This window comes from Pleurodeles waltl, chromosome 4_1 (assembly GCF_031143425.1).
Source record: "Pleurodeles waltl isolate 20211129_DDA chromosome 4_1, aPleWal1.hap1.20221129, whole genome shotgun sequence".
Classification (NCBI taxonomy): Eukaryota; Metazoa; Chordata; class Amphibia; order Caudata; family Salamandridae; genus Pleurodeles; species Pleurodeles waltl.
The window spans coordinates 328,293,014-328,320,833 of record NC_090442.1 but is presented as its reverse complement, the minus strand read 5'-3'; the positions used below and the strand labels follow the sequence as shown (position 1 = coordinate 328,320,833).

General features: G+C 46.2%; 1 protein-coding gene across 1 annotated transcript in view; it reads left to right on the top strand.

Annotated features, from left to right (window-relative positions):
• The window catches only part of VWF (von Willebrand factor), a 1,017,342-nt gene that overhangs the window by 862,963 nt on the left and 126,559 nt on the right, over window positions 1–27,820 (top strand). Inside the window, exons 44-45 of the mRNA XM_069228440.1 lie at window positions 22,555–22,683; window positions 23,848–24,031. Of these exons, the coding sequence (XP_069084541.1) occupies window positions 22,555–22,683; window positions 23,848–24,031 (313 nt within the window). The remainder of the gene's footprint in view (window positions 1–22,554; window positions 22,684–23,847; window positions 24,032–27,820) is intronic.

The window sequence follows — 27,820 nt, the reverse complement described above, 5'->3', positions numbered from 1 at the left end:
TTTCAGAGGGCTGGCTGCTGATGTTGCCTTCTCTGTTCTTCAGAATACTGCTTTGCTGTACCAAGAAGGACTGCTCTGCTGCCTGAAGCCTGTCCTAAGCCCAATAGATCTGCCCTGCCCTGCCCTTTTCCTTGCACCCAGGACTACCAGAGTGACTCCAAGGGCTAGTTGGCTGGCATTCTGATCAGAGCCCCAGGGACAGAAAAGGCTCCAACCATCTTGAATCTGCAGCTGGACTCAACCTGAGTGAGCCCTAACCTTCCAAGGGGTGCTCCTCCAGTCCTGGACCCTTGGATGTGGTGCTAATGGTGCCCAGATAGCTCAAACCCAAAACATGTGACTGGGAACAACCGTCTTGACAATCCATCCAGTATGCATCGCCGGTTGGACTGACTGTGGCAGCAGACAATCCTGTTCAGACAATCCTGTTCAGTTTCTCCTCGCAAAGGGGTATCAGGTCTCATGGAGCCTTCATTGGCTACAGCCTGCAGCATCATTCCACTGGAGATCTTTGACTTCCAAAAAATAGATTTAACTGAACAAAGGATGCTTAAGAGCAAATTCAGCCAACGGCACCCCAACGACAACGCCTCCTCCTCTGACACCACCAGCTGCCTTGTCCCACTAAACTTTACTATCTCAGTAACTGTTTTTCAAGTTTCTTCTAAGTGTGAAGTCTGAAGGTAAGCACAGACCAAGGTCTATCCACTTCTTATATCTGACCTGCGTCTGTCGTCCATAGGTTTCGACTGTGCTTTGAGTACTGTTGGCACTAGATTTCACTGTAAACTTTAAAAAATCATAACTCTGGTTCTACCAATTGGATTTTCATCATTTGGTGCCAAATAATTTAATAAAATATACTCAATTTTTCAAAGTTGGTGTGGGATTTTTCTTGTGTTGTGTTTTCACTTTATTGCTGTTTGTGTGCTGCATAACTACTTTTTACATTCCCAATAAGGTAAGCCTGACTGCTTTTTTACCAAAGTACCAGAGGGTTTAGCAGAGGTAAATTTGGTGACTTTCAGTGGTTCACCCAGACAGACATTGTGATTTATGCCTGAGCAGAGTTTCACCCCATTCAATGAATAATCCAATTTCTCACACGCAGCATATGATCATAGAAGATTATCATAGAAGCTGTGCAGAATTCTCCTCCAAGTTAGACAGTATCCACCTCATAAAGCTAATGAAATTAAACTCTGCCTGTATCAACACCAATATCTATAGCAGACATATATAAAAAATGATGAGTTCTGAATATTCAACTCTGACAATGCACATGCTGGCATATATAAAATGGAGTGTGGCTGCAAATATACCAATACCTCTTCTTATTTAATTTCCTGGATAGAGAAATATTTCTTGAATTTACCTAGCTCCTGTCACCTCTAGTCTGAAATGCGGTGTGTCCCATAAAGACAAAGCTACAATTCAAAGATATTACACCCACAACCCAATCTGATTCTTAGGACCTGATTAGAATCTTGGTGAATGGGATACACAAACAAGATGGATATCCCATCCGCCGTGTTACAAGATCCAAAGGACATCACGTTTATGATGGAGTATTCCATCCGCCAAGCTTGTAATCAGGCTCTTAGGTTACTAGAATGATGCTGTTGGTGGATCCATGCTCTCCTAAGTCAAATTTGTTGGTCTTGTTAAATACACCACAATACCACACTAATTTGCTTTTGAGCTGTGTTATACATCATCTTACCATGTATTGTAGCTGTGCTCCTTATTTCATCCACTTTTCAATTAAAGTGTGTAGGAAGTTGGCTCTGTATGTGCTATTTCAAAGTAAGGAATAGCATGCACAGAGTCCAAGGGTTCTCCTTAGAGGTAAAATAGCGGTAAAAAGAGATAATATTTTGTGGTAGTGTGGTCGAGCAGTAGGCTTATCCAAGGAGTAGTGTTAAGCATTTGTTGTACATACACATAGACAATAAATGAGGTACACACACTCAGAGACAAATCCAGCCAATAGGTTTTGTTATTGAAAAATATATTTTCTTAGTTTATTTTAAGAACCACAGGTTCAAATTTTACATGTAATAGCTCTTTTGAAAGGTATTGCAGGTAAGTACTCTAGGAACTTTGAATCATTACTTTAGCATGTATACTTTTTACATAAAACACAATAAGCTGTTTTAAAAGTGGACACTGCAATTTTCACGGTTCCTGGAGGAGGTAAGTTATTGTTAGTTTCAACAGGTAAGTAAGGAACTTACAGGTTTCAGTTTTTGGTCCAAGGTAGCCCACCGTTGGGGGTTCAGAGTAACCCCAAAGTTATCACACCAGCAGCTCAGGGCCGGCCAGGTGCAAAGGTCAAAGAGGTGCCCAAAACACATAGGCTATAATGGAGAGAAGGGGGTGCCCCGGTTCCAGTCTGCCCGCAGGTAAGTACCCGCGTCTTCGGAGGGCAGACCAGGGGGGTTTTGTAGGGCACCGGGGGGGACACAAAGTAGCACAGAAAGTACACCCTCAGCAGCGCGGGGGCGGCCGGGTGCAGTGTGCAAACACGCGTCGGCTTTCCTTCAGGTTTCAATGGGAGACCAAGGGGTCTCTTCAGCGATGCAGGCAGACAAGGGGGGGCTCCTCGGGGTAGCCACCACCTGGGCAAGGGAGAGGGCCTCCTGGGGGTCACTCCTGCACAGAAGTTCCGTTTCTTTAGGGGCTGGGGGCTGCGGGTGCAGGGTCTTTTCCAGCCGTCGGGAAATGGAGTTCAGACAGTCGCGGTCAGGGGGAGCCTGGGGATTCCCTCTGCAGGCGTCGCTGTGGGGGCTCAGGGGGGACAACTTTGGTTACTCACAGTCGTAGAGTCGCCGGAGGGTCCTCCCTGAGTTGGTTGTTCTCCACCAGTCGAGTCGGGGTTCGCCGGGTGCATTGTTGCAAGTCTCACGCTTCTTGCGGGGAGTTGCAGGGGTCTTTAAATCTGCTCCTTGTAACAAAGTTGCAGTTCTTTTGGAGCAGTGCCGCTGTCCTCGGGAGTTTCTTGTCTTTTTCGAAGCAGGGCAGTCCTCGGAGGATTCAGAGGTCGCTGGTCCCTTGGAAAGCGTCGCTGGAGCAGGTTTCTTTGGAAGGCAGGAGACAGGCCGGTAAGTCTGGGGCCAAGGCAGTTGGTGTCTTCTGTTCTTCCTCTGCAGGGGTTTGTCAGCTCGGCAGTCCTTCTTCTTGTAGTTGCAGGAATCTAAATCTTTAGGTTCAGGGAAGCCCTTAAATACTAAATTTAAGGGCGTTTAGCTCTGGGGGGTTAGTAGCCAATGGCTACTAGCCCTGAGGGTGGGTACACCCTCTTTGTGCCTCCTCCCAAGGGGAGGGGGTCACATCCCTAATCCTATTGGGGGAATCCTCCATCTGCAAGATGGAGGATTTCTAAAAGTTAGAGTCACCTCAGCTCAGGACACCTTAGGGGCTGTCCTGACTGGCCAGTGACTCCTCCTTGTTATTCTCATTATTTTCTCCGGCCTTGCCGCCAAAAGTGGGGGCCGGGGCCGGAGGGGGCGGGCAACTCCACTAGCTGGAGTGTCCTGCGGTGCTGTGACAAAGGGGTGAGCCTTTGAGGCTCACCGCCAGGTGTTACAGCTCCTGCCTGGGGGAGGTGTTAGCATCTCCACCCAGTGCAGGCTTTGTTACTGGCCTCAGAGTGACAAAGGCACTCTCCCCATGGGGCCAGCAACATGTCTCTAGTGTGGCAGGCTGCTGGAACCAGTCAGCCTACACAGATAGTCGGTTAAGTTTCAGGGGGCACCTCTAAGGTGCCCTCTGTGGTGTATTTTACAATAAAATGTACACTGGCATCAGTGTGCATTTATTGTGCTGAGAAGTTTGATACCAAACTTCCCAGTTTTCAGTGTAGCCATTATGGTGCTGTGGAGTTCGTGTTTGACAGACTCCCAGACCATATACTCTTATGGCTACCCTGCACTTACAATGTCTAAGGTTTTGCTTAGACACTGTAGGGGCACAGTGCTCATGCACTGGTGCCCTCACCTATGGTATAGTGCACCCTGCCTTAGGGCTGTAAGGCCTGCTAGAGGGGTGTCTTACCTATACTGCATAGGCAGTGAGAGGCTGGCATGGCACCCTGAGGGGAGTGCCATGTCTACTTACTCAGTTTGTTCTCACTAGCACACACAAGCTTGTAAGCAGTGTGTCTGTGCTGAGTGAGGGGTCTCTAGGGTGGCATAATACATGCTGCAGCCCTTAGAGACCTTCCCTGGTATCAGGGCCCTTGGTACCAGAGGTACCAGTTACAAGGGACTTATCTGGAGGCCAGGGTGTGCCAATTGTGGAATCAAAAAGTACAGGTTAGGGAAAGAACACTGGTGCTGGGGCCTGGTTAGCAGGCCTCAGCATACTTTCAATTCAAAACATAGCATCAGCAAAGGCAAAAAGTCAGGGGGTAACCATGCCAAGGAGGCATTTCCTTACAAAGTGGTCCAATTTTATAGAAATTTTGCACTAAGGGAATTAGATTATCACATGCCAAATTATCTTTTTGTGTCTTTATTAAAACCACAAAAAGATCCTTTGCCATACAAAATATTGTCCTGGAAAGATGAAGACAGCTAGTTTCATGCATACGTCTAATTATTATTAAGATATCCACATTTGTATGCAGACATAGGATGCAGCATGAGGAAAAACATGAAGAATTTAGTTTAGATAAAACTGAAGAATAGCAGTGCAGGGATTTTCAACCTAAAAACTCACAAGAAAGAAAATGCTAGTAAGTGAAGTGATATGGGATTTAATTCACCTCAAATTAAGTGGTCACAACACTCCTCCAAAAAGTTCAGGAATCAGTGATAAAATCAATTTGAGTCAACTACCTAGGATAATTTCAAGATGAAAATAGGAAAGTCATTGAAGTGCATATGACAAATTATATGTCACATGTTTTCTTAGTGTTATGGGTGAAAGAATTAATGGTGCAGACAACATAGATAAACTTGATAAAATCATAATAGTTTTTTTTTCTTTTTTTTGTTTTAAGGACCTATACCTTATTCTTGCTGCAAAATGATTTTAAAACCTAGTTTTGGTAGTTTAGATAGCTGGAGCTTAAAACATACAAGTTGGGGTGTTTCTCTGATATTAATGGGATGTGACATTCCTCTTTCATTTCACAATTTTTTTCTGTAACATGTTCAGATGTGTTTGAAATTGGCTCCCTGTGTGGCAGAGGTATACGCCCTTGTCCAAGTAGAGACAACAATCCTAGTCAGGGTAAGTCACAACACAATCCAAATTATCCTGTGCTCACCCTCTGGTAGCTTGGCACAGAGCAGGCAGGCTTTAATTAGAAGGCAATGTGTAAAGTATTAGTGCAATAACTCATACAGTAACACAATGAAAACCACAGAAATACACCACACAGGTTTAGAAAAATAGATAATATTTATCTGAATAAAATAAGATAAAAACGACAAAAAGTCGATATGCACAAGTTGAGATATCACTTTCTAAAGGATTAAAAGAGTCTCAATGCTAAAGAATCAGTGGATGTATCCTTGTAACATACAGTGCATGGGATGCGTCAAAAATAATGACGCACAGGCCCGCAGGGGAGGAGAAGCATTGAAAAATAAGGCACTGCATCACATTTTCTGGTGCAGCGCAGACAACACATAATTTCTTTCCACACTGCAAGCTAATGCGTCGATTACCAGGAGCGCAGCCTCGGTTCCACACTACGATGCAAGGATATTTTGATGCCAAGGGATGATGTATTGAAAATCCTTGATGCGCTGGTGAGAAGGAGCAGGCGATGCAGAACATTTTCAGCCATGCGGCATGTGCTGCATCGATTTCTGCAAGCGTTGCATTAATTTTCCAAAGCACTGGGGTTTTCTTCTATGGGGTGGAGTCTTTCCGGCCCTGAGACTTCAGAACAGGAGTCAGACTCAATCCAAGCCCTTGGAGAGCACTTGCGGGGAAGGCAGAGTCCTTCCAGCAAAGTCAGAGGCCAGCAGGCAGCAGGGCAACAAGGAGGGCAACAGTCCTTCTCAGCGAACCAGTCCAGATGAGTCCTTTGGGCAGCTACGCAGTACCTCTGACAGAGTCCATGTGTAGATCCAGAAGTGTCTGATTTGGTGGAGTCAGGGATCCAATAAATATACACCCAAAAGTGCCTTTGAAGTGGTGGGATCTTCAAAGAGTGGTGTGGAAGTGCACAAGTTCCCCTTTCAGCTCAGGCCTGTCTGCGAGGATCCCTGTTGGGAGTTATCAGTCCTTTGTATGAGTGCAGGTCACTGACCTTTAAAGTGTAAGAGATAGCCCCTCCACCCTTCCTGCCCAGGCAGACCCATTCAGTATGTGTAGGAAGCTGGCCTGCCTTATAGTGGGTACCTGTTGGTATTTACACCTTGTGCCAGTCCAGTTATCCCTTATTAGTAGATTAGTAGTGTTCTAGCAGCTTGGGCTGATAGAGGTAGCTATAGCAGAGCAGCTTAGGCTGAACTAGGAGACATGCAAAGCTCCTAGCACTATATCATAAGAAACACAATACTCAGAGTTACCAAAAATAAAGGTACTTTATTTTAGTGACAATGTGCCAAAAATATCTCAGAGGATATCCCCCCTTAGGAGGTAATTAAAATACACAAAATATACACACAAACCAGAATCAGGTAAGTAAACAGTTAGAAAAGTAGTGCAAAACACTGTAGAATACAATAGGATGCAATAGGCCTAGGGACAACACAAACCATATACTAAAAAAGTGGTATGCGAACCACTTAGGGACCACAGGTCTAGTGTATTGTGCAGAGGGTCGCTGGGAGTGTAAGAAAACACTAAGGGTGTCCAAGATACCCCACCCCAAGACCCTGAAAAGTAGGAGTAAATTTATCCTACTTACTCAGAAACACACTAAAGTTGTGATAGGAGATTCTGCAAAGACAACAACTGACTACAAAGTACTGAAGACGGATTCCTGGACCTGAGGACCTGTAAAGGAAGGGGACCAAGTCCAAGAGTTATAAAAGTGTCCAGGGGGGGCAGGAGCCCAATAAACCCCGGATGAAGGTGCAAAAGGGCTGCCTCTGGGTGGAAGAAGCTGAAGATTCTGCAACAATGGAAGATGATTTCCCACGTGTCCTGGAGGATGCAGAGTTGTTTCCACGCAGAAAGACCACAAACAAGCCTTGCTAGCTGCAAAGGTCGTGGTAGAAGAAAATGGGTGTTGCCCGGGCGCAGGAAGGACCAGCAGGTCGCCCCTTGGAGGAGGAGACAGAGGGGGCACTCAGCAGTACTGAAAGCCCATGAAGAAGCAGGCAGCACCCGCAGAAGCACTTGAACAGGCATTCAAGAAATCTGAACATGGCGGTCATCTCAACACTACAAAAGAGGGTCCCACGAAGTCTGTGGTCAACTCAGCGAGTTGAGCAATGCAGGACGGAGTGCTAGGGGCCTGGGCTATGCTGTGCACGAAGGATTCCTTGCAAAAGTGCACAGAAGCCACAGCAGCTGCAGTTCACGCAGTACAGAGGATTAAAGTCTGTTGTGGGGAAGCAAGGACTTACCTCCACCAAATTTGGACAGATGTACCACTGGACTGTCGGGGTGACTTGGATCCAGCTCCTGTGTTCCAGGGACCACGCTCGTCATGATGAGAGGGGACCCAGAGGACCAGTCAAGCAGAAGTTTGGTGCCTGCGGTAGCAGGGGGAAGATTCTGTCGTCCCACAGGAGATTTCTTCTTGGCTTCCAGGGCAGGGTGAAGGCAGACAGCCCTCAGAGCATGCACCACCAGGAAACAGTCGAGAAAGCCAGCAGGATTAGGTGCTACAAAGTTGCTGGTAGTCGTCTTGCTACTTTGTTGCAGTTTTGCAGGCGTCCTGGAGCAGTCAGCGTTCGATCCTTGGCAGAAGTCGAAGAGAGAGATGTAGAGGAACTCTGGTGAGCTCTTGCATTCGTTATCTGATGAGAAACCCACCGAAGAGACCCTAAATAGCCCTCAGAGGAGGATTGGCCACCTAATCAGGTAAGCACCTATCAGGAGGGGTCTCTGATGTCACCTGCTGGCACTGGCCACTCAGAGGCCTCCATTGTGCCCTCACACCTCTGCATTCAAGATGGTAGATGTGAGAAAACAGGGCTGATTGCAGAGGCCCCCTAACATTTTGCCCCCATTTTCCACTTTTTGCTGGTGTTTTCCTGACTCTGATGGTGCCCTGGGTACTGCCAACCAGTCCCAGGGCCTGTGCTCTGTGTAAAATGGATATGCAAATTAGGCTAATTATAATTGGCTAAGTTAACCTACATATAAGTCCCTAGTATATGGTAGGGCATGTAGGTTTAGGGACCACAGCATAGGTAGTGCACCCATAGGTGCACTGCTGAGGTGCCCAGTGTCATTTTAAAGGCAGGCCTGCCTTGCTGGCTGCTTTTAAATTAAAGTTATATGCAAATTCGACTTTGGAATTAAAAGTAGTTCCAAAGTTTTAAACTACCTTATTTTTACATATAAGTCACCCCTAAGCTGTGCCCTATGTGCCCCTAAGGCTGGGTGCCATGTAACTATAAGTAGGGACTTTATAAAAATAGTTTTATAAGCCCTGGTGAGGTGAAAACAGCCAAATTAGTTTTTCACTCATTGTAGTAAATGGCCTTCATAGGCTAGAATGGGGAGACTTTATTTTAATTTTTAAAGTCTCCTTAAATGATGCATACCAAGAGTTTGGTATCAAATTAATTGTTTTAATAAATCCCACAACTTCCAGTTGTGGGATTTAATATAACTTGTTCAGGTAAAGAGTTTTAAACTTTACCTGAAAAGTTGCCAATTTCGGCCCTGCATTGTTTTTGCTGCTGTGCTCTGATTGGCCAGCCTCTAGCAGCATAGCCAGGCTACGTTGATGAGACGTGAAGTGGCCTGGCTTCACACAAAGGAATGTGCCTGTGGGAGGGAATCTCCCCTCAGCAGATGGTGAGGCAGGAAGGGGGAGGGCTGCCAAACTGGTCTTCAAAGGCAGAGAAGGACATTTGGAGCAACCAGCAACACCCCCACATCCTGCAACCCCAGACAACTAGGTGCCCCCTTGATTAGATTAGGAGAGGGCAGGAGAGGGGTGTGTTTATGATTTTTAGCCACACCATGGGGTGGGCTCAGCCAGATGTAACCTCCAAAAATCAGATTCAGCCATGATGGATTTTTGGAGGATGTTGCCTCCTGGGATTGATTTTTGCCACACTTCCCAGGAAGTGGTCATCACAGGGGGAAGGACCCTGCACCTGATTGGAGCGCCAGGACCCCCCTGCTTTTCACCCAGGAGCAAGGATAAAACTGGCAGACCTGCACCCACACCTCAGTTCCCTACCACATCCAACAAGGAAGAACAACTGAAGAAGAAGGACTGCCCTGCTGGACCCCTGGCCTGCACCTGGAACCTGCACTCAGAAGGACTGCACCAGCTGCACACTTGGGCTTCACCACAAGAAGAACTTTGCCTGGCTTCAACTGGTTCAAGGAGGGACTCCCTGTTTGCTACAGGTGAAAAATTGCTATCCAGAGTCCCCTGCACCAACTCCTGAAGAAAGCGACCAGCTGACCACTGTCCAGTGGCCAAAAAGGAGTTTGCACCAGGTGCATTCTGGGAGTTGTAGTCTGCACCCCTCCCAAGGACCATCTCATAACTTCTGGACTCTTGGGGTGAGCTGTGGACCCCAAAAGAACCTTAAAAGGACATCTGGGAGAAACCCTAGAGGTTTGTAGAAGTTTGGACAACTTTTGTAAAAAAGCTCCATAGAGTGACCGACCCGCCGCAGCAACTCTAGCCGGCTTGCCTCAACCGCGACCCGGCCTGATTTGCTGGTTCATCTCAGTAAAGAAAATCTCAGAAAAAGAGACTAAGGCCCGTATTTATACTTTTTTTAGCGCCGCATTTGCGTTGTTTTTTGACGCAAAAACGGCGCAAACTTGCAAAATACCATTGTATTTTGTAGGTTTGCGCCGTTTTGCATCAAAAAGCGGCGCAAATGCGGCGCTAAAAAAAGTATAAATACGGGCCTAAGTCCGAAGGTAAAAAGTTGACCGGGACCTCCCAGCCAGCGTATCCGAGGAGGGCTCCATGGACGTCGGATCAAGATCCAGGTTTACCCCGGTCGAAGGATTTTCACCTCGAAAAAACGACTAAGTCCGAAGGTAAAAATCTCCACCGAGGATTCCAGCATCGCGTATCCGGAGAAGGGCTCCAGGAGGCCGGATTGGACTGGCAGGTTCGTCCCGCTGATGAAAATCTTCGAAAAAGAGACTAAGGTGGTCATTCTGACCCTGGCGGTCTTTGACCGCCAGGGCGGAGGACCGCGGGAGCACCGCCGACAGGCCGGCGGTGCTCCAATGGGGATTCCGACCGCGGCGGTAAAGCCGCGGTCGGACCGGCACCACTGGCGGGGTCCCGCCAGTGTACCGCCGCCCCATTGAATCCTCCGCGGCGGCGCAGCTTATTGCACCGCCGCGGGGATTCCGACCCCCCCTACCGCCATCCAGATCCCGGCGGTCGGACCGCCGGGATCCGGATGGCGGTAGGGGGGGTCGCGGGGCCCCTGGGGGCCCCTGCAGTGCCCATGCCACTGGCATGGGCATTGCAGGGGCCCCCGTAAGAGGGCCCCTACATGTATTTCACTGTCTGCTGCGCAGACAGTGAAATACGCGACGGGTGCAACTGCACCCGTCGCACAGCTTCCACTCCGCCGGCTCGATTCCGAGCCGGCTTCATCGTGGAAGCCTCTTTCCCGCTGGGCTGGCTGGCGGTCTGAAGGCGACCGCCCGCCAGCCCAGCGGGAAAGTCAGAATTACCGCCGCGGTCTTTCGACCGCGGAACGGTAACCTGACGGCGGGACTTTGGCTGGCGGCCTCCGCCGCCCGCCAAGGTCAGAATGAGGGCCTAAGTGTGAAGGTAAACTTTTAACCGAGGGCTCCATCGCGGTCGGCCTGAAACTTTGACTTTGCCCCGGTCAAGGTGCAACCAGATGACCCGATTGGCGCTTTTTGAGTCTAGGCGCTAAAAAAAAAAAAAATTCTTTAAAAATTCATATCTCCGGTTCCCCTTATCTGATTTTATTTGTTTTGGTGTCATTTTAAAGATAACAATATAATCTATTTTTATAAATTGGTTTTAGATTTTTACACTGTTACCTGTGTTTTATTTAATTACCGTTTTGTGATATTTGAATGCTTTACACTCTGTCTCCTAAGTTAAGCCTTGACGCTCGTTGCCAAGCTACCAAAGGTTGAACTGGGTTTAATTTACTGAGACCTAACTGGACCTTAGTGAGGTTAGTGGCCTATTGCTAAGTGTAGATACCTACCTGCCCTTACCAATAACCCATTTTCCAACAGCAGAGGTCTGGGACACACTGGAGGAGCTCTGGGCACCACCCCTGGGGTGGTGATGGACAGGCGAGTTTGGCAGTAGCCGGGGTCCATGCTGGAGCCCCGGGGATGCATGGGATTGGCACCCCAATACCAGATTTGGCATGGGGGGAGAATTCCATGATTTTAGCAATGTTACATGGCCATATTTGGAATTACCATTGTGAAGCTACATGTAGGTATTGACCTATATGTAGTGCACGCATGTAATGGTGTCCCTGCACTCACAAAGGTCTGGGAAATTGCCTTGAACAATGTGGGGGCACCTTGGCTAGTGCCAGGGTGCCCTCACACTTAGTAACTTTGCACCTAACCTTCACTAAGTGGGGGTTAGACATATAGGTGACTTATAAGTTACTTAAGTGCAGTGTAAAATGGCTGTGAAATAATGTGGATGTTATTTTACCCAGGCAGCAGTGGAAGTCCTGTGTAAGAATTGTCTGAGCTCCCTATGTGTGGCAAAAGAAATGCTGCAGCCCATAGGGATCTCCTGGAACCCCAAAACCCTGGGTACCTAGGTACCATATACTAGGGAATTATAAGGGTGTTCCAGTGTGCCAATCAGAATTGGTAAAAATGGTCACTAGCCTGCAGTGACAATTTTAAAAGCAGAGAGAGCATAAGCACTGAGATTCTGGTTAGCAGAGTCTCAGTGACACAGTTGGGCACCACACAGGGATCACATTTAGGCCACAAAATATGAGCATTGGGGTCCTGGCTAGCAGGGTACCAGTGAGACAGGCAAAAACAAACTGACACACAAGTAAAAATGGGGGTAACATGCCAGGCAAGATGGTACTTTCCTACAGTATGAAGATTAATGCAGATTAGACTGAGGCCCTCATTCCAACATTAACGGGCGGCGGAGGCCGCCCGTCAATGTTGCGCGTCAGGAATACCGCTCCGCGGTCCAGAGACCGCAGAGGGTATTCCAAGTTTTCCCCTGGGCTGGCGGGCGGCCGCCGAAAGGCCGCCCGCCAGCCCAGGGGAAAACGACCTTCCCACCATGAAGCCGGCTCGTAATCGAGCCGGCGGAGTGGGAAGGTGCGACGGGTGCTACTGCACCCGTCGCGTATTTCACTGTCTGCTATGCAGACAGTGAAATACATTTTGGGGCCCTCTTACGGGGGCCCCGCGACTCCCCCTCCCGCCATCCGGTTCCCGGCGGGAGAACCGCCAGGAACTGGATGGCGGGAGGGGGAGTCGGAATCCCCAAGCCGGCGCAGCAAGCTGCGCCGGCTTGGAGGATTCCTTGGGGGCAGCGGGAAACCGGCGGGAGACCGCCGGTTTCCCTTCTCTGACCGCGGCTAAGCCGCCGTGGTCAGAATGCCCCGCGGGGCACCTCCGGCCTGTCGGCAGTGCCACCGCGTCCTGCGGCCCTGGCGGAAGTAATCCGCCAGGGTCGTAATGACCACCTGAGTGTCCTATGTTTATGGCTGTCTGGATGGAATGTACAAGGGGAGCATAGACCAGACATGGATTGGAGACAGGCTGCAAGGCATAGATGGCAGTAAGTGCAGAGAAATGCCCACTTTCTAAAAGTGGTATTTCTAAAATAGTAATATTAAATCCAACTACACCAGTAAGCAGGATTTCCAATTACCATTCTGGCTGCACTAAACTGCACCAGTAAGCAGAATTTTCTTTTACCATTCTGGCTGTACTAAACATGACAGGGCTACTTCTTCCAGATCCGAATCTACCACTTAAAAGTATATGAGGGCAGTTCTAATGCTAGTCTATGAGAGGAGCAGGCCTCACAGTAGTGGAAAACGAATTTCTGAGTTTTTCACTACCAGTATATGTAAAACACATTAGTACATGTCCTGCCTTTTACTTACATAGCACCTTGCCCTATGGATTACCTAGTGTCTACTTTAGGGGTGACCTATATGTAGAAAAAGGGGAGTTTAAGGCTTGCACAAGTAGTTTTAAATGCAAAAGTCGAAGTGGCAGTCAAACTGAACACACAGGCCTTGCAATGCCAGGCCTGAGACATGGATAAGGGGCTACTTATGTGGGTGGCACAATCAGTGGTGCATTTAAGTTACAGGCCCCGGGCACATTAGTGCACTTTAGTAGGGACTTATATGTAAATTAAATATGCCAATTGTGTAGGAACTAATGTTACCATGTTTAGGATGTTTAGGGGAGAGATCACATGCAATGTATTGCTGGTCAGCAGTGGTAAAGTGCACAGAGTCCTAAAACCAGCAAAAAACTGTGTCAGAGAAATGAAGGGAGGCAGGCAGAAAGGTGAGAGATGACCACCCTAAGGCTGTCAAGTCTAATAAGATGTGTATGCAAATTAATTCTCAATTTAAAATCAGTTTAGTTAGTTTTTACATACAAACGTAAATAACTGTTGCTGAACATGCAACCATTTTTTAAAATAAACTTCTAAAACTTAATGATAGCATAACTTCCTAAGTTGTAGAAAAGGTGATCTACACTTGTTTCATTGCAAAGTACAGTGAATGGTTTGCACTTTATTCTCCATCATCTGCTGCCATTGCTCAAATATCCTTATGATGAGATTATTGTTGGTGCAAAGAGCTGATCACTTTCAGAGCTATACATTGGCAGGAAACGTGGGCTGCCATTGTTATTGCAAAGATCAGGTTGCTGTCAGAAATTCATGTTGGCAGCAGATGCCGGTGGTCCTGACTGATGGCCAAGAGCGCAGAACTTCTGTATTTTCTCCTGGAGTCCAGTTTTTGTAGTTTGCAAGTTAGAGGAGTACACATGGGAACCCATCCAATGGCCGAGAACCTAGAGGACCTCTTGGGGATCATGACTCACTCCAGCAGAGGCAAGCAGTGGGACCCAGCCAGGCTCAATTGGTGCTAGTCAGCCGGGAAATTGCAGGGAAGACTTCACTCTAGAAGCTTGTTTTGTCTCTGTAGTTCAAATAGGATCCCAGCCAAATGACTCTTAGAGTCATGCCTGGCATCTTGGATTAAAGGCAAGCAGATCCACTCATGCTTTTTCAGACAGCAGGGCAGTCCTTCTTCTGAATCTTCACAGGTCCAGGAGTGGTCTGATGAAAGGGTCTGAGAGTGCCACTTTTATATATAGTGGCTGCCTGTGTGCTGATATCACCCTCTATGTCTACCACTGTTAAACCTGGTCCTTTTTGCAGGGTCATCCCCAAACATTTTGCTTCCTCCCTCCTATTTTTTATGACCAGTGTTTCTTGGCTTTAGGACTCTGGGTACCTTACCACTGCTAATCAGTCCTAAAGTGCATATGCTCTCTGTTTAAATTGTATTGGTGATTGGTTTATCCATGATTGGCATATCTGATTCACCAGTACGTCCCTAGTAAAGTGCACTAGAGGTGCCTAAGGCCTGTAAGTCAAATGCTACTAGCGGGCTTGCAGCCACATGAGTAGCCCTGTAAACATGTCTCAGACCTGCCACTGCAATATCTGTGTGTGCAGTCTTGCACTGCCAATTCGACCTGGCAAGTGTACCCACTTGCCAGGCCTAAACCTTCCCTTTTACTACTTGCTCTAGGTAGCCCCATGGGAAGGGTGCAGTGTACTTAAAAGGTAGGTCATGCACTGGTGTATTTTACATGCCCTAGACGTGAAATAGTGCAATGGTCTATCTGTCCCATAGGTTAAGATGAGAACTGCCATTACATATCTTTTAAGTGTAGTGTCCCATAGGGAGCAGATAGAGATTTGGAGTCTGAGGTCTCTGAACTCACAATTTAAAAATACATTTTTTGGTAAAGTTGGTAAAGTTGGTTTTTAGATTGTCAGTTTGAAAATGCCACTTTTAGAAAGTAGGCATTTTCTTGCTTAACCATTCTGTGCCTCCGCCTGCCTGTGGAATCCACGTCTGGGTCAGACTGACAGTTAGGCAGTTTGTGAAATCTCTCTTGACAGTGGCACAAAGGGAGCTGAGGAGTGTCCTGAATATCCTGATGAGTCTCCTGGGTAGAGTGGGAGGGGAGGAGCTGACACGTACACCTGAAAGGGCTGTGTATGTCCTCATACAATGCCGTCTCCAACCCCCTGGCGTGTGTCTGTGGCCAGGCCTGGGCAAGGCAGGATCTTATGAACAACAGAGACTTACCTTTGAAGTTTGCCTATTTCAAAGGCAGAAATTAGTGTAAATAGCGGACCCAAAACCTGAGACTTTCAGATTACATCTGGATCAAGAGGAACCTCTGCCAAGGAGAAAAAGTGGAGGAGGAGTACTGCCCCTTTGCCTGTGAGTGTGCTTTGTTGGGTGGCCTGCAGTTGCTGCTTCTACCTGAGAGAGGACAACGACTGGACTTTGTGATGTTTTCCTGATTGTGAAGTGTCTCCAAGGGATTGGACTGAGCATGCCCTCTGTTCTGAAATCTCAGGGCCATCAAAGACGTCCTCTGACAGCACCTGAAGTCTCTTGCTGATTCTCCTACCCTGCCAAATGGTATCCTATCCAGTCCCTGGGGCCTTGAAAGGAGAAGCTGGTGGAACCAAGGCTGAAATCCACGCACCAGAGCTGAGAGGGATAAAAGTTGACTCAGCACCTGACTTGCGGCTGAAAAATCGATGTACCACCTGCATCGCGGTTGGAAAATCGACGCAACACCCGCTTGCGGCTGCCAAAATTGACGCATCACCCAGGCAGCACAGCTCTTCACCATCGTGCTCCAGGATTTGGCACACATGGTCACAGGGTGCCAAAATCACAGTGAACCTGCATGGACCCGAGGCTGACATCCAGAAATCAATGCAACACTCTTCTGCGGGAGAGAAAAACGATGCATCACCTACCCAACCTCACTTGGGAATCAGGAATTGAGGCATCACTTACTTTTCCGTTGCACGCTCGCCCGTGCAGCTTCATTTTTTAGCACACCAAGTACTTTGTGTAAAAATAATACATCCATTGATTTCTATTGATTGACTATTTTTAATTTGAAAAAGTTTTAACTTTGATCTTGTTTGATTTAGATTTAGATAAATATTGGCTATTTTTCTAAATTGTTGTGGAGTCCTCTGTGGTGTTTTCACTGTGTTACTGTGTGTGCTGGTACAAATACTTTAAACATTGCCTCTGAGATAAGCCTAACTGCTTGTGCCAAGCTACCAAGGGGGTGAGCAGGGGTTGTCTGAGGAGTGTAACTCCCTTATCCTGACTAGAGCGAGGGTTCCTGCTTGGACAGAGTACAAGCCGATTGCCAACCAGCGACCCCATTTCTAGCAACCCCTAAAGTGGTTCTGGTCAGTTCTTCCCTTTAACCCTAGATCTGGCTCTAAAGTACCTAAGGTAACAAAGGGCAGGCAGTCCCAGGCATTGCCAGTGACAGGGCAGGGAGCTAGAGATGTCAGGAATGGGGTAGGCACCATCCTTGGACTACCCTTTGAAGCAAAGAAGGACTGAGTACAACCCACTAGGTAATCCTACTGGGGAGAGGAACACCCTTCACCATACCCAAGGCCCTTTTTCCCCAACTGTAATTAATACACAGCACACCACAGTAGAGCCATTAACAGTCTTATGACCATGGACACTAGCAGAAAGGCACAATTGTTTTAGGCAGGAAAATGCCAATTTTCTAAAAGTGGCATTTTCAAAGAAATTGCCTTTACAATTAAAGAGGACTTTAAATTACAATCCATATTAGTGGAAAAAATATTTCTCTATCTTCTCCTAAACTTAAGTTATCACTTTTTAAGTGGCCTAAGTTAAAACAGTGTTAATCTATGGTAGAGCTAGTCTTGTTATAGTGAAAAACGACTTAGATGTTTTTCACTTCCAGGTCATGTAAAACTTAATTACACATGTCCTACTTTTTAAATACCATGCACTCTGCCCTATGAGCCCTTAAGGCTTACCTTCGGGGTGACTAATAATTATCAAAAAGGAAGGTTTAAGCCTTATTTTGCCAAGTTAAAATCACAGGTTAATACTGCACTAAAGGCTGCAGTTGCAGCCCTAAGAAATGTTTTACAATGCTACTTTAGTCTGTGGCACAATGAGTGTTTTAGCCCACTAGTAGCATTTCATTTACAGGGTCTTGGGTACATGTAGTACCATTTAGTAGGGGCATATAAGTAAATTAAATGGACCACGTGTATACCAATTTGACCATGTTTAGAAGGGAAAGCACAAGCAGTTTACTGGATAGCAGGAGTGAAGTGTTCAGAGTACTAAAAGGGGAAATAAACAGGTTTGGCAAAGGAAGACAAAAATCTCAGGTGACCCTGCAGAAAGGACCAGGTCCAACAACAATCATGAGAACCTAGGGTACTAAGTTGACTACTCCATCCTCCTTCTCATTTTGGTCCTATATTTAAGCAACATGTAGCCCACAACAGACTTGTAGTTATCAAAGATAATCCAAGACATTTCTGCATTTGTTCTTCTCTCATCTCACTCTTTTCTATCCAACTCTTCCCTTCATTCCCTGTGCCCTCCTCTTTCCCCTGCCTGCCACCCACCCATATCTCACACGGACTGTCCCAACTTTTTCCTCCTTGACACCCCTGCCTGACACCCTCTTGCATTCATTTCTCCCACCACTTAAATTTTTCCAAAACCTTTTCCTCAATGCTACCACCCCTTCTGGTTAATTCGCTCTACTTTTTATTTACCCTATGTGTCCTTCACTTCAGTCAGCTTCTTTTTACAGCAGCTGGGAATGGGCACCCTCTTCTTATTTTTCCCTAGAGACAAATGGGTGGTGTCAGAACCCCTTTCAGAGGGCCACCGGGCACATAGGGGCTACTAGGCCCAACCTGGTGGTTGAGGCCTTTAAACCCTGATGTCCCAGGGCCTGACCTACTATTGATTCTGAGCAACTAGGCCAGGTACACCTTCTGCACTTGAGTCTCAGTGGTAGCTGTGGTTAAGCAGTCAAGGCTCCTTGGGGGGAAAGATGAAGATACAGGTCAGTAAATACGACACATTACTCAAAGTGCAAACAGTATGAACAATAATTCAATGCCCAATCCAATACTCGCTTTTATAGAAAAAGAAAGTATTTTATTTCTAACCCCACACATGCACAACTATACAACATTCAGAAGAAGTAACACTATCCCTCTTGGGGTCTGGGCTTTAGGAGTTGTCAATCAAATCCCTGACCCACATTTCTTTGTGTAACATGTTTGGGATTATTCCATTCACTGGTGGTCACATCCAGGGAATGCATACTATTAGGAAATACTCAAGAGTTCTCCCTTTGACTCTGTAGGAATTAGTCAAAAGTGTCTATGGTGCTGCAACACTATCAGCAGCAAGTCCCTGGGGGCCCCAAAGGCCCAGTTCCAATCTCACACAATCCAGAGGTATGGCGTGTTTCAGCGGTGCAGCGAGTTCCCTCTCCTCGGTTGCTCATAAGTTTGGATCCTGTGCAGCGAAGTTGGGCTGCTTGCGGAGTATGCAGCAGGATCCAATGGCGCAGTCTTTGTCTGTGGAGCAGTGCTGCCAGTTCATTCCAGTAACTGGAGCTGCTCTTGCTCAGCAGACACAAAGGTAAGTTGCTCTTCCCTCCAGCAGGTGGAGGTTGGGGTGCTAATGTGATCCTACAGACTCCCGACCGGTATAGCGTCCTAGGCGATGTCGTTGTGATCTTTGGGAAATGCATTGGGTACAGAGTGCGGGCTCGAGTGCGGGCTCGACCGGCAGGTTGCAGCAGTATTTCTTTGCTCTGGGTGCTTGACATGAACCCTTGGTCAAAGTGGTTCTGCAGCCACTCCTGGCATACAGGGTTGTGGCGGTACTCACATTTAAGGTGCAGACTCTCCTTATGTGTTAGCCCTCACTTAAGATAGCCCCTCCTGAATACAGGGTTGCTGATTTTGGAAGGCACAAGTCCTGTGCTCCCGGCCAAAAATCTATTCCCTTGTTACCACCTTTGGCATAAGGAGTCACTGCAGTGTGACAGTGCGGGCCTGGTGCTTCCCGCACATTGCTTCTGGAATGGCTCCAAACAATGGAGCCCTCACCTGGCATACAGGGGTCGCACAGCTGATATTGCATATGGGCAGTGACCTGACTGGTGAAGAGCCTCATACCTTGCTCAGGAAATCCTCATGCAGGGCCCCCCACTGGACCTCCCTCCCTCCCTCTCTCCCTCCAGTGCTGTCCTTTCCCTCACAGGGCACACTGGTCTTGACAAGGAGGCAGGCGATAGTGCTCCAAGCTCTGGAGCAGGTGACCTTGGTGCCCTGGGTGATGTCCCCTCATGCAGCAGGGAGACTAGGGGGCCTGTGGTTCCAGTCCTGGTCACAAGCAAAAGTCTTGCAGGGCTTCCCCTCCTCATACATCCCATCTTGCTGATTGACAGATGACAAAGTTTGGGGTCTCAACCTCCCCTTCTTATAGTTCTTTTCCAGTCACCAATTGTGATTTAGGATCTGAGTCTTTGACGTTTTATGTTAGGGTTCTGCTTCTTTTGAAATTGACATCATTCCTTTTCTTCTTTCTTCTGAAAGGATGTCTGTCACAGCAAACATGATTCAGAAGCTGATTGAGCCACAACACAATTCATGGGAGTGGTCAGAGTTCATACTTGGATGTCAGCCACAGTGATATGTGCATCAAAAAGTTAATCCCTAGCTCCCTTCCCTACTCTTTAGGATTACCTTATGACCACATCCCCTTTCCTGAGATGTGTCCTGCCCCTTGTTTGTGATCTGTCACTGAATTAAAGAGCAAGCTTTTAAAGAATCTCTTCCACCTTTACTCTGGTGTGTCCACCCAGCTCACAGAATGCAGCAACACACAAATGTGTTTGGGGGATTCCTGTACTCCTCATGTCTTTACCAGGCAAGCCTGGGCCTCCCAAAATGGAATCTGGGTCCACATGTAATGTACCATTGCAGGCACAATGGCACTCAGTGTGCATTCACAACACGCTTACTGCACAGCACTGTTACTTCCATGTATTGTACCATTACAGGCACATATACATTCAGCACACACATTCAATATGTGTGCACTGTTCAGCACTGTAGTATTTCTGCATTGTACCAGAGTGTGCTATTTTAAAACACAAACAATGCCAGAACACACACTCACTTTACTCTTCATGTATTGTACCTTACACAAGCACACATGCGCTCAGCACACATGCTTTCCTTGTGCCTGCACAGCACTACATCGCTCATGTACTCTACACATATACTGCACAGTACTGCTTTATCCCTGTTCTGTACCCTTCACAGGCAGACATACAACTAGTGCAGAGTCACAACTCCGGTGCTGTGTAGCACTCCACCTCTACGTGATGTAGGCAAGGGTGAACTGAAGAACATTTTGAAAGTTGAGTGAGCCTGTAGGGCTCACTCCAGTGACATAGAGTAAAAACAACCTGTTCACTACCACTGATGACTACACAATACACCGGCCACCACTGTGCATGTGCTGCTTAACTACTGGTGAAGGTGGTAGCCTTCCACCTCTATGACAGAAGAGCTTTGGGAGCCCCTCCCAGTCCAACAAGTTAGTAATCCATGAGACAGGCTTATGTCATGGCGCACATGCATGATTTGTGTTCGCCTATAACAAAAAAATCAGCATTAGGGATCCAGAAAGCGGTACAGTTGTACACACAGGGCAGGATTACAGAATGAGGTGCAGAAACCTGCCTGCAGCTAAACAGAGACAAGACTGAAAATCCGATCTTCAGCAAGATAAGCAACACATACAATGACTCCTGGTAACCTTCAGAACTAGGACCCACACCCACTCCCTCAGAACATCCCTAAAATTTCGGAATCATCAGTGACAACAGGTTCACCATAAAATCACAGATTAATACTGTCTCCTCCACCTGCTTCTTCACTCTGCACATGCTACGTAAGATCTTGAAGTGGCTGCCCCCACACACAAGACTCACTGTAACAAAGTCTCTCATCACCAGTCGACTAGACTACGACAACGCCCCCTACGTAGGAATCACCTCACAACTCCAAAGACTACAGACTGTACAGAACACCACAGTCAGATTGATCCTTGACCTTCCCTGGCAATCCCACAATACTCCACACCTCAGGAAACTTCGAAGGCTCCCCATGCAGAATATGTAAAAAATATTCAAGCTGCTGACCCATGCACAGAAAGTTGTACACAACCAAGGATCCACTTATATTAACCACCGCCTGAATTTCCACCAACTGGCAAGTAGGCTATGCTCCTCCTCATTTTCACATGCCCGCACTCCACGCATCCACTGAAGCAGAAGTGGAGACTTCTCCCACATAGCAGCAAAAACCTGGAACAGTCTCCTCATGCATCTCCGGAACCATCACCTCTCATCTGGAATTGCGTAGAGCCCTCAAGACCTAGCTATTCGATTAGCCACTGAGACCTGCAAGTGCCTGGATACCCTCAAGGGTGATTAGTCACACTTTACAAATCCTGTTTGATTGATTGACTGATGCAGAGGACTTTTCAGTCCCAACAGTTGGCTATACTGAAAACTCTCTTGACTTTAATTGAGTCCTCTTTATTTGTTCCAAAAGACTGTTGGATGGCAATGGTGCCTTCAGTATAGTCCTCCCTTTCTTTCTATGATATGGAAAGTAATAAAGGACTTTAATGAAGACTTCGGTGCCATCGGTAATTTATTTTAAACAAAAACAGGACTGAATCAAATGTAGTTTGCCTTTTAATTTCTCTGTCTGGCTTTAATGTGCTTACTCTGCAAGTACTAGCACATTAGACCCAGAGCTGTGGCATGATCAAAGCTTGTTTTACAAGGTTCATATGGCATCACAGGTCTAGCAAGGCCTGCGAAATAAAATAACTTAGTTAAGGTTATGTAAATGTTCACCATGAGGACAAATAACAAAAGGGAGGGAGTTGTGTTGTATATTATACATAGAAATTGAGTTGTTTAAAATAACTTTGATGAATTAGGTTGTGTATGTTTTCTCATTGAAAATATAAGGAATTACAAACTGTGTTGGTGATGTATACATACAAGTAAATGTGACTTATTGTAATCTGGGTATCTGTGGCATTCTATCAACTGCCTACATTATAATAGCTAAACTATTGTAGTCCACCAATTCACAGAATAATGTGGTTATATTTATTTGCACAGTTTGCATTCACAAGTGTTTTTCGGAATAGAGTCCTTTCTATGTATTTGCTGCTGCAACATGAGATCGAATGGTTTTAGCAATGAAATACTGTGGAATTATTAATTTTATAGGGTTCAACCTACATAAAGAAGAATGATGAGTGCTGTGGACAATGCAAAAAATCAGCCTGCGAAGAGAATGTCGTTCCTCGAGGTCGAGGAGACATAAATTTGATGAAACCCAAAATTATTTGGCATGTGGTAGGTACTCTTTACAAAATCTGATTTGGAACTTTTGTGCCAATGTGTCTGTTGGTGTTGTTTGTGCTCCATCTGTTCTTTTACATTCTCACATACTATCTAGAAGTTTTAAGACATTAAATCAGCGTACACCAATCTATTGATGGATCCAGTGGGACATTAAACAATAAGAAACTCCTGATTGAGTTTGTTTAAAAAATAAATGCATCCAGATGATTCCAGGTTCTAGGTCTGCATTCTCTAATGCCAGCCTGTCCTCATTCAACCTCCTCTTTATGAGCTTGTTGCATAAGTCTTCTATCTATCATACGGGAAATGCATGTCACATCAGTTTCCTCCAAACCGTTAACTGCCACGATCTAGAACTCATTGTCAGTGAGGTAGTAGAAGGAAATGACACAAGAGAAAGTGAATGCCATTGAATTTTCTTGCTATTCCCTCAGGGGCACATTTACTAACATTTCACGCTGGCACTGAGCATTAAGTCAGCTTTCTATGCTGCATTGCGTGAAAGAGAGACGCAAATGCACCATATTTACAAAGATGTGGCATATTTCTGCTGCCTTCATGCACAGGGGCACTATGAGCTGCCTAGCACTGATGCACCATCCTGGCACCATGATGCAAGTGTGCCTGCGTTACGAGCAGGATATTTTGAGCAGGAAGGGACACCTTCCTGCACAGAAACAATCCTTAAAGGCGTATAACACACATAGAAAAAGGAAGTAACAAGGAGAAATAAAGATATTTCTCCTTCTTATACCTGGGTCTGGGAGGCGTACCATTTTGATGCATTCCCAGGCTTACAACTCTTTGTAAATCTGGGAATGCATGGAAATCCATGGGTGGATGTGAGGGAACTCCCACACACCATCCATGGAATGCCTTCCTGCCTTAAGGAATACAAGACAATAAAATGCGTTCCTTTGTGTTACCTTGTATTGCGCTACTCCAAGGGCGTAAAACTTAAGTACCCTATTAACACTTTCTGCCGCTTTGTGGCATTTTGCTTGAATTTGTAGCAGCGTATAACGTTGATAAATGTGCCCCTAAATATACTAGATAGGTAGATAGTAAATGTGAAACTGATTGCACACAATTCTTATCTATGTAATAGGGAATGTCGGCGGCTGATAATGTTGCTCTTTTACACTTTTATTATAGGTTGGCGACATGTGGCATTCTATTTACGACCCCTGTGTCGTCCATGAATGCATCCAAGTAAATGATGATGTGTTTGCTGTACAGAAGAATGTGTCATGCACTCACCTGGATACGCACAGATGCCCTGTGGGATTTGAGCTGCAGTGCAATAATGGAACAGGTTGTTGTCCATCTTGTCAGTGTGGTAAGTCCCCAAAACTACTACTCTTGATAATACTGTTTCACATGTACATTCATAACATTTTTATAATCTATATCCAACCCCCTCGCCCTTCATTCTGCTGTTCTGTTTCGGAAAATAATTACTGATGACTGGAATGGAAGGATGGAAGTAAGAAGGCACTACTTCTTAAAGTGAAATCAGGCCCAGTATTGTTACTAATTATCGGCTAACAACTCTAAATAAGTAACGGGATTTAGTTTCTCTAAAATACCTGGCTAGAAATTAATACAAATTAATGGCAGATGCCAAATAGCCAAGATCAAAGCATTACATGTGTGTCAAATAAGTGAGCCTTTAAGAAACTAGTATACAACAAGTCCAGAATGAATTTGGGAACTCACAGAGTGATGACATAAAAAAACCCTAAAAAATGCAACTATACATTTAAAAATAAAAAAAGAAGAAATCACATTGCTCAAACCATATAACTTCAAAAAACTAAAAACAGCATTAGGCCTTTGAAATTACTTCAGATGTGTAATCTGAAATAGGAATTACTATAGGAAAATGAATCAATTTGTGTCTTCAAACAAGTTCAAAATGAATAGTAGAAGACAACTCTACAAGAAACAATCTAACCGCAGAAAGTATGCAGTAAGTCAAAATTTGGACTAATCAAAGATTAAACTAATGTAGGACGCCTGCACCTTTCTGTTACACAAATAACATTTTTGAAATAATGATTAAAACTCATTATTAAACAAACATGGCAACCAATAAAGCAAAGCCGCAAACAATTATTTTAACCTTCATTAGTTTATTGTTGTTTACCAACTAAGACATTCTGGGGGTCATTCCAACCCTGGCGGTCAATGACCGCCAGGTTGGAGGACCGCGGGAGCACCGCCGACAGGCCGGCGGTGCTCCCAAGGGCATTCCGACCGCGGCGGTAAAGCCGCGGTCGGACCGGCAACACTGGCGGTCTCCCGCCAGTGTACCGCCGCCCTTTGGAATCCTCCAAGGCGGCGCAGCTAGCTGCGCCGCCGAGGGGATTCCAACCCCCCCTACCGCCATCCAGTTCCCGGCGGTCCGCCCGCCGGGAACCGGATGGCGGTAGGGGGGGTTGCGGGGCCCCTGGGGGCCCCGCCAGTGGCCATGCCACTGGCATGGGCACTGCAGGGGCCCCCGTAAGAGGGCCCCTACAAGTATTTCACTGTCTGCTTGGCAGACAGTGAAATACGCGACGGGTGCAACAGCACCCGTCGCACCTTCCCACTCCGCCGGCTCGATTACGAGCTGGCATCCTCGTGGGAAGGGAGTTTTTCCCTGGGCTGGCGGGCGGTCTTTTGGCGACCGCCCGCCAGCCCAGGGAAAAACTTAGAATACCCTCCGCGGTCTTTCGACCGCGGAGCGGTATTTCGGAGGGGGGAAGTCTGGCAGGCGGCCTCCGCCGCCCGCCAGACTTGAAATGACCCCCTCTATCTGTATGAATAATGTTAATAGCTTGCCACGTGAGAGACCGTGAATATCAGTTATTACAATCAAAATTATTAAGCTATAAAAGTATGCACTGTCCAGGCGCGACTAGAGAGGTTAGAAAATCAGAACAAGCATTTGCAATGCAGTAGGTCTCGCGTTTGCGCGAGTTAAAGCTGTTAGCATTGTAAATTCCTAACTGGACTTTTCTTGCCACATAAATTGAAAATCAGAAGTAAAACAGTTGACATAAACATAAGCAAGTGCCACTGCCGCCGTGAGCATACACGCAAAGGAAACACAAAAGGAAAAAGAAGTTCACCCGCAGTCAAATGTATCAGCAGACATGCAATTATTTTTGTAACAGGGACAATGGCCAAGGCAGTAACAAAACTGCCCCAAGGAAGGACAAACGTAAAGCATTTACCAATGATAACAAAGGATTTTTGAAAGTCAAGCCCAAAACCGAGTGATAGTGAAGGGCATGCGGTGGGCGAGGTTAAAAGCCCACAGATAGATTACAACAGGCCAGAGTGCTTGCACACTCGACCTAAAAACAGCAGAAGAGATCTGTGAGGAGACAGGTCGGAGAAACACAGCAACTGTATCGTTCAACAATTTACTTGTTATAAGTGGCCTAGAGAAGTTGTACATTTTGGGAAGACATAGTCACCTCCTCTGCAAAGCAATGAGTAGTAAAGCATAGAACTAATTGCTAAAAGGTAGACGTTTTACACTATTACAACTGGGCCATTTGAATATGTGTCACATAAATGCACGAGAATATTAAGAGCTACTATCAAATAGGGGATTTATATTATGTTTTTAAGTGGGAATCTGTATTGAGCTGTGTTTCTGAGCCAAAAACTTGAGTTTCAAATGCAAGAAAATAGTTTGTGAGTCATGAGCACACGGGTATTATTCTAATTGACTTTCCCCATTTTATTTTGGTGACATGCATCCTCCCCTCCAAATTCACATACAGTTTGGTTGAGACTCACAGTGATGCATCTGGGCCACTCTCAAACAATGTATCTCTTGATAAGTTGACTTCACATGTCTAAAATCTGGGAAATATACACTTATTACCATAAGAAACAGGTCCTTGGATCTCATTGTTACTTTAGAGATTCATTCTCATTGGTGTGCATATGCCCAATCAGAGGCATGCCCTTTGCAGTGCCTCTTTTGGTGGGAATCTTCACTGTCAATTTTGCTACTTAAAGCACTTACATTATACTTTGTGTTCTCCCACTAGGATTTTGGTACTTAAAAAACCTTGAATCTCTTTTTCTCATTTTAATCACTTGTACTAAACTTTGTGCACTTTCAACCTTGAGACTGAAGTTATAGTGGAGTTGCTCAAATTTCCCATTTTCCTTAACTGTGATTTAAAAGTTTCAGTGTATTATTCATGAGAATCCAGTGGATCGACCATGTTTTGGTAGTAATGTAACCACTGTATAGTGTGTGACCCTCTGTATCTGCTGACTTTTCATAGTCTTTAGGGCTTTGGGAATTGTTGTGGCTTGCATTGTGAAAAGGCACAATTTTTTTCTTCCACTTCTCTGCGTTCAACTAGGACTACAGTGTCTCAAGACTGAAAATACTGTACTGAGGCCCAAATTTATGGAAATTTGTCACAGGGCAGTGCAGCAAGCAGAAGTGGCTTGTGTGGGTTTGTTGGGGCGAGGGGTGCGGGGAATGTGGAGGGGCACGGGAGATCATTAATAAAAAAAAAAATCACTTACCTGCTTTGCTCCCACGCTGCTCCTCTCCCGTCGCTGCTGCAGGAACAGGCTTCCAGCCTGCCCTGTGTCCAATCCTGATGGTGCTCAGAGTAGCGTCACTAGTGGCTGAGAGCGCCCAGCCAGGGAGCTCCCAGGCAGACTCGGAGCCTGTGCAGCCTCTCTCCAGCGCAGCTACTGTGTTGCTGGGCTGGAGAGAGCTCTGTGTGCATGTGTGTTTTGCTGGCTGGAGACGGCCGTCCAAACACACATGCACTCTGAGGGGAGTGCATAGTGCACTCCCCTAAGCTCGTCACCCCCAATGCCCCACCCCTTTCACATGGAAAGGATAATAAACAGAGTTTGTTATCCTTTCCATGTAAAAGGGTTTGCAGCGGTTGCTGTGCTGCCCTTCATCAAAGTAAAAGGACATTACAAAAGGGTAGTTTGCATTATATTAAAACTAGAATATGAACCTTGATAAAAGACACATGCTTACAGGGATTAGATATCCAATGTAAGGCAATAATAGTTTGTCAGAGTGATTGATTGTAAACTAAATGTCCTTTTTCTTGACAGGAAGGTACACAAAACACCCTTGATTGCT